Below are 7495 nucleotides of genomic sequence, written 5' to 3'. Positions count from 1 at the left end.
CGTCGATTAGTTCTAGAGGAAACCCTTCCAGCATCAGGTCAGCTGCTATGCCTGGGAGATGGATGAGTTGCCTTTGGGTTTTTAGCTTTTTTCCTTCCTTCACCATTGCACATTCAGCTTCATAAAACTGCCCCAACCCACGCATGAAATGTTCAACCCCTAAGGAACTGGAGGAAATTGGTTCATGCAGTTTTGCTCTATGTTGGGGATCATCTCCTCTAACATGACATTTCTCCTTATAGTCAGCCTGCAGGCTGGAGAGATTGCCCTGAGCAATATGACCCAGATGGTATTTCATCCACTTTAGGAAGTAGTGTGTTTCCACTTGAGAGAGTTTTCCTAGCCCAGTAATAAACTTGACCATCCCATCAGTAAGCTCACATTTATCCGGCCGGGTATATAAGTCCAACCATTCCTCTCTTTGCTGAGATGCATGGAGCCCAGAGGCTGCGTCCCCTTGCTGTTGCATTCGGAACAGCTCTTTCTCCGCCTTGGCCAACTTTTTGCACAGACTCCCTGGGAGTCTCAACATTTCCCTCTTGTACTTTGCCACGTCCTTTATTTCCGCTGTGATTCCTGCCACCCGTTTGCTCGCACTTTGGCATTCCTCAGAGTCCTCGTCCACCCAGATACCTAATTCTCGTGCTGTCGCAGCCGTGTCTGCCACGGAGGCTCTCTTGAGAGAGGACTCCATGAGGCTTCCAATGGTGAGCTGCAGCTTCTCCACAAACTGAGCATGATTTAGGGTGTTCTCTCTCATCAGCACACTTAGTTTGTCTAGTTTCAGCACCGACTCTAATTTATACAGGAATTGCAGGGTCTCCTCGGGTTTCTCAATCTTGCAGTTAAAGATGAAGTAGTATTTAGTGGCTGATCCCTGCAGAGATGATAAGAGCGTGTATTGTCTCTCGTTGATACTCTCAGTAACAATGAACACTGCTGAGGAGACCTCTGTTAAAAAGCTGAACTGCAGCCAGTGGGACTCAATGTCTCCACGCAGGTTTGTAACCGCAACGGGTTCTGGGAAAAGGTCTGAATTTTCCTTCCCAGCAGGGAAATACCAGGAAATCTCGACCAGCCCATCTGCGATTTCCCGAGGGATGTTCCCAGACTCCATGTCCCGATGGATGAAGAAATCGTGGTGCTGCTCGGAGGGGCTGAGAACCTCATTGAGGAGTTTGGACTTGGAGAAGCTGTAGCTCCCCAACCGCACAAAGGAAATGGTTGGCATTGCTGTGAGCACCAGGCTCTCCTCTCTGAACCCTCTGCTCTCTGCCAGGGAGTGCGGCCTCCACTTCCTCACAATGTCCCTCATGGCCCACAGCATTAGGGTGCACTTGGGGGTGTCGAGGGCAGGTAGCAGCAGAGGGAGGGCAAACTGGCACATGGACATTTTGGACAGGATCTCCTGCTGTAGGAAACTGTCTGAGCAAAGCAAAACAGCACAGAGAACATCGAGGGAGTGCAGAGAATTGCTACTGTCCATGTTACTCAGAGAAAGATTATTGTAATCAACATGTGCTTTCTGCACCTCATTGGACTCTTGATCATCAGATGCCCCATGCACAGGCCTTGTGCTTCTGGCCGTCCCATTCAGAGCCATGACTTTCCTCAGGAAATGCCATGGTAAATCCCCTAAGGTGATAAGAGCCCAGTTCTTTATGCTCTCTGGGTTGATCTCTTGGAGATCCCTCAGTCTGAGCTGCCTGCTTCTGTATTGCTCCAAGTTCAACTTCTCCAGAACTCCCTGTGTGGCTCGTCTTCTCTCTGCAGAAAAAAATAAGAACATGACATTTACCCATGTCCAGCCTCCTCCAACTTTTACTGTGCCCATTTCCAGATGTCCAGCCCCACAAGTTTAATTCTGACCCCCTACACCTTCACACCACCCATCCCCAACCTTAACTCTGCTTCTTTACCTATGTACACCCTCCTCTAACCTTAACTCTGGCCCCTTACACCTTCGCACCACCCATCCCCAACCTTAACTCTGCCTCTTTACCTATGTACGCCCTCCTCTAACCTTAACTCTGGCCCCTTACACCTTCACACCACCCATCCCCAACCTTAACTCTGCCTCTTTACCCATGTCCATCCGCCTCTAGCCTTAACTCTGCCCTGTTACCCTTGTCTATCATCCCCCATATTAAGTGTTCCCCTTTTCACAACGCCTCATCTTGCTTTCAGCTACAAGTCACAGGCTCTTCTTCCCTGCCACCCGTGACATAATGCCTTAAACATTGCAGTCACCCCATACTCTCTGGCTGACTGCCAGGAGCTGGGATTGGACAACAGGGGATGGATCACTCAATGATTGCCCCATTCTGTTCATTCCCTCTGCAGCATCTGGTATTGGCCAGTGTTGGAAGACAGGATACTGGGCTAGATGGACCATTGGCCTGACCCAGTATGGCCATTCTTATGGTATAAGCTGGATCCCAGACTGCCCCCCTCACTCCCATGTTAGGACCAGAGGCCATACCCTCTGTCTTATACTTCTCCATATAAGGATATGCGTCTCTCCCACCCCCTCCTGATCACCACCTTACTATTGGCTAGATAGCCCACTCTACCTCAATTTACCCTCCCACAACTGGTCAGAGTCCCCACCTCCATGCACAGACCAGATGGATGCTCTTCCCATCTCGTTCATGATATGTAGGCACTGAGACGCTCTCGCTACCAGCCCCATACACCCCCATGCACCCCGGATCCCTCAGCACCTGCCATACGCAGGTGGGGTGAGTGCAGGTTACTTCATTGTACAGCTAAATCTCTGGCTATTGCAATTCATGTGTACATCACAGGAGTCTTGAATGTCCTTCATGTGGCAGCTAATGGGGCTATCCCCTGGGAGTGGAGTATGGAGGACGCAGTTACATTGCTTTCCTGGACTGCATCCCTTGCAGAGACGAGTTTGTAAATGCAAATACCTTGGGAAATGTCTCTCTCCTCTGGTTCTGGGTGTCTCTGAGTCTCTGATTCCTGCTCTGGGTTAAAATCACCTTTCTCCCCCAGCTCTGGGGCTTGTGGCGTGTCCGAGTTCTGCTTCCGTCTTAAAAGATCTAGCAAGGAAAACAAGAGGAAGCACAAATGAATGGCTCTCAGTCACTGACCCCCTCCAGCTCGGGCATCTCGAACTCCTGCCTCAGTGAGCAAACAGGAACAATCTGCAAACAAGGAGAGATTGGTTTAAAGTGCTCAGTCTGGGGCAGTCGGAAATGAGCTGGTTGTGGGTCTCTCTATATAAACCTTTGGGGGGGTGTTTCTTAGCATAAATGGGGCATTTGTGGGGTTGTTTTTTTTTTAAAAAAAGAATACAGCACACAGTACAATATTTTTTAAAATTTGATCTTAGAAATGGAGATTTTGGGTATCTCTGTGGGCATGGTCAGAGTCTGTGCATGTGTGTATGTGGAGTCAGTGTGTACGAATGCAGTCAGTGTATGGGTGTAAAGTGAGAGTCTGTGTGTGTGTGTGTGTGTGTGTTTTTGTGCGTGTGCAGGCAATGTGTGTACATGCAATCAGTGTATGTATGGTCAGTGTGTGTGTGCAGTCGTGTGTATGTGCAATATGTGTACATGGGATCAGTGCACACTTGTGTGTGTACATTGCAATCAGTGTGTGTACATTCAATCATGTGCGGATGTGTTCAATCAGTGTGTGTGTATGTGCGTGTGCACGTGCAGTCAATGTGTGAATGCAGTCAGTATATCTGCAGTGAATGTGCGGGTTAGTGTGTGTGGTCTGTGTGGGTGTGCCTACTCAGTGTGGGTGTACATAGTCGGTGTAGTTGTACATAGTTCAGGTAACTAGGCATGCACGTGTGTGTGTGTGTGTGTGTGTGTGAAAAACATATTAAAAGGAAACCACCACCTGTGAAATCTAGTCAGTTTCAGAAAATGAGTGAGTAATGGTTTCAGACTCTGTCTCAGCATTGTGCTAGGTGCTTTTCAGACAAACTCCCTACCTCTGCCTCCCCCCACCTCCTACCTGAGATCAAGATTCCCTCACTCACCCCCCTCCTGCTGCCGCCCCCCCATTCCTCCCCGATGAGTACAGGGCACCTCACTGCCTCTGGGCTGTTGGCCCTTCATTTTCAGTTTGTACCAATTTTCACACTTAAAAAAAAAAAAAAAACAGATGAAATTCCCAGGAAATTTAAAACAAAATAAAAGCAAGAAAATGAGGGGCCTCGGCAATATTATATGTGCCGGTTTTGGGGGTGCCTGCAAATGAACTCCGTGTGCAAAACGTAGCAGTGGGATGGCTAACTGCCTGATCTGTGGGTGCAATATTTTTGATCCTGGTGAAATATGTCAAGGCTGAGGCCTAACTGACAATTTTGTCTTAGAGAAACAAGGCGGGTGAGGTCATACCTTTTATTGAACTCACTTCTGTTGGTGAGAGAGACAAGCTTTCATGCCACACAGAGCTCTTCTTCAGGTATGACCTCCTCACCCGCCTTGTTTCTCTAATATCCTGAGACCACCATGGCTACAACTACACTGCACGCAGTTTAGGCTGACATGTTTCACATTCTGGACTCTGGAGTGGTGCTGCCAGTTGGTCGATCCCAACAGAAGCGTCTTTCGGTGCCTTACCACAAAGGGCACATAGTCCACCCTCATGTGACATGCCCAGGTTGTCAGCTGTCTGCAGAGCTCAGTTATTGCTGGGAGCTAAGGCCAAAGAACTGAAGGGATCAGTGCTCCTGGCCTTTCACGTGCTTCCAGCTAGGGACGGTTTCTAGTTGGGCTCAGGCACCTAGGTAACAGGCAGCAGCAGCTGATCACAGAAAGGGAAGAATCACCCAGAGAGAGAACAGATTTGTTAGTCCACCGAGTCTCTCCCCACCTCAGTCACTTGCAGGAGGGGCAGGTCGGAATCGCTCTCTCTGGCTTATGCCTTACCAGCTGAAATAGCCTCGGTGAGTCTCTCTGCTAGTGCTCTGTGCTTGATTTCTCTCAGCACCTGCACAGCCACCTCCACCCCGTAGCGCTCCCCGTAGTGCCTGATCAGCAGGTCAGTAACATCCACCGGATCCCCTTTCTCCAGCCGGCCCCAGGGAATGGCTTGGTATCCCTTCTCCAGCTGAATCCTTTTCAACTTGTGCTTGAATCTCTTGAGATCATCCTCCCCCAGGTCATCCAGGGTCTCTAGCAGCAAGGAGTTGCTGCTGCCTGTCTTCTCCATACCACCCCCTCAGCCAGGACCCAAAGCAAACTGCTGGGCCATCACCGAGAAAGAGAGAACCAGGAAGCAGCTAGACCAAAATTGAAACTAAAACCCTGCTGAGTTCAGCAGAGCCCTCCCATTGCACTTCCTGTGACAGCTCCCCAAAGGACACTATACAGGGCTAAGCATGTCACTTACCATTCCAACTGCAAATCCTCCAGGCACCCACTAAATAGGTCTGCCCGTCTGATTTTAAGGAAGGAATGCAAGCTGTGAAATCAAACACACCCCAAAAGTGACTATTCCCAGGCAAGGCCTAGGTGTTCTGTTCTATATCTGGGACTTGGGAGGCCTGGTTCAATGGCCTGTGTGACCTTGGCCAAGTCACTTACTTAGGCCCATGAGAGTTCGGCACCTGCATTCCGACTCCTAGATTCCAAGGCCAGAAAGGACCATTCTGAGCATGATCTCCTGTGATCTGACCTCTGTGTCACACGAGCCAGGGAATTTCCCCAAATAACTCCGAGATGTTTTTAGAAAAACATCCCATCTTGATTTGGACATTGGCAGTGATGGAGCATCCACCACGACCCTTGGTAAATTCTTCCAGTGGTTAACTCCCCCCACTATTAAAAATGTTCAACTTATTTCTAGTCTGAATTGGTCTAGCTTCAACTTCCAGCCGTTGGATCATGTCAGACCTTTGTCTACCAGACTGAAGAGCCCATTACTAAATATTTGTTTTCCTTGAAGACACTTATAAGCTGTAATCAAGTTACCGCTTAATTTCTTTGTTAAACTAAGGCTGTGTCTACACTACGGACCTTACGGTGGCACAGCTGTACCACTGCTGTAAAGTCTCCCATGTAGCCGCTCTGTGTCGACAGAAGAGAGCTCTCCTGCTGGCAACTCCGAACGAGTGGCGGTAGCTATGTCGGTGGGAGAGCATCTCCCACCGACATCGCGCTGTTCACACCAGCGCTTTTGTCGGTGAAACTTTTGTTGGTCGGAGTGTGTTTTTTTACCACACCACTGACCGACAAAAGTTTTACCAACAAAAGTTCTAGTGCAGACAAAGCCTTGATAGATTGAGCTCTTTGAATCTGTCACTATAAGGCAGGTTTTCCAATACTTTAATCATTCTCGTGGCTCTTCTCTGAACCCTCTCCACGTTATCAACATCCTTCTTGAATTGTGGGCAGCAGAACTGGACATGGGATTCCAGCAGCGGTAGCACCAGTGCCAAACACAGAGGATCTCCTGTTGTAGGAAGCTGTTTGAGCAAAGCAGAACGGCACAGAGAACATTGAGGGGGTGCAGAGAAACTCCGGCTTCTGTGTCTCTATGCCAAGATATCCTGTGTTAGTCACTAATTCCTGTATCATCTGAAGCCCAGATCAAATGGCTAGTACTTCTGGCCCCCACATTCAAAGCCCCCCATGGCTTTTCTCAGGAATTGCCAAGGAAGAGTGCCTAGCGTCCGAATGGGCCAGTCCTTTGCACTTTCTGGGTGAATTTCCAGGCCATCGCTCTGCCTGAGCAGTTTGCTTCTGTGAAACTCTTAGCTCTGACAGGACTTTCTGAAATTGTCTTCTCACCTCTGTAGAAAGATGTGAAAATGGGCCCAAGTTTTCAGAGCTGAAGAAATTCTGTTTGAGGCACAAAACTTATTGATTTTATTTTTCTTTGAGGGTAAATATGTATGTTGATGTTGGGTCAATAATGTGGCGGAGTGGAACACATTACATGTGCTTTCCCCCCCCAAATGCCTATAGTTCCAACCCTTCAGTGAGCTCTGTGCAGACAGGGGGCGGCATTATATTGGCTGCTGTACGTACCCTTAGTAAGGGCCTTGTGTATAAAGGGGAGTTCATTTGCACTCATTCTTTGCACACCAACTAGCGCATATTATTAGACAGTCTGCAAGAATTGTGTACATTTTGTTAATTTGTGTCCTTTCCGCCAAATTGTAAAACAAAACAACTAGCCAAACCAAACCAAAACCGCCCCCACTTTTTTTTTGACATTTGCAAAATGAAACTTTTTTTTTTCAGTTTGAAATGACTTTTCAGTTCAAAATGTCCTTTAACTAAGCAATAACTACTGAACTGCTACGAAGCGACAGGGAAGAGCCACTTAGAGATGTCTACAAATAAATGAAAAGAAGTAAAAGACAACATCTTATCAGTGTGAGAGGGAGCTGAGGGGAACTGCCTTGTGTCGGAGACTCTGTCTTCAACTGTTTCTCTTTATTCCTCCAATTGTTCCTTTTGCAAACATTTTGCTGCAAAGTACACAGCATCCAAAATAAATCCTC

General features: G+C 48.1%; 1 protein-coding gene across 1 annotated transcript; it reads right to left on the bottom strand.

The window, feature by feature from the left end:
- Positions 1–4: 4 nt before the first annotated feature.
- LOC101937732 (up-regulator of cell proliferation-like) lies at positions 5–6390 on the bottom strand (the record flags this gene model as incomplete). The annotated part of the gene is made up of 3 exons (XM_065580158.1): positions 4914–6390; positions 2934–3065; positions 5–1767 (listed from the first exon to the last, which is right to left on the bottom strand). Coding segments are annotated over exons 1-3 (2178 nt in total), but the record flags the coding sequence as incomplete, so codon positions are not given.
- Between the last annotated feature and the right edge of the window lie 1105 nt (positions 6391–7495).

This window comes from Chrysemys picta, unplaced genomic scaffold (assembly GCF_011386835.1).
Source record: "Chrysemys picta bellii isolate R12L10 unplaced genomic scaffold, ASM1138683v2 scaf1782, whole genome shotgun sequence".
Classification (NCBI taxonomy): domain Eukaryota; kingdom Metazoa; phylum Chordata; order Testudines; family Emydidae; genus Chrysemys; species Chrysemys picta.
Note: the sequence above shows the minus strand (reverse complement) of the source record. Positions and strands in the feature narration are given on the sequence as shown.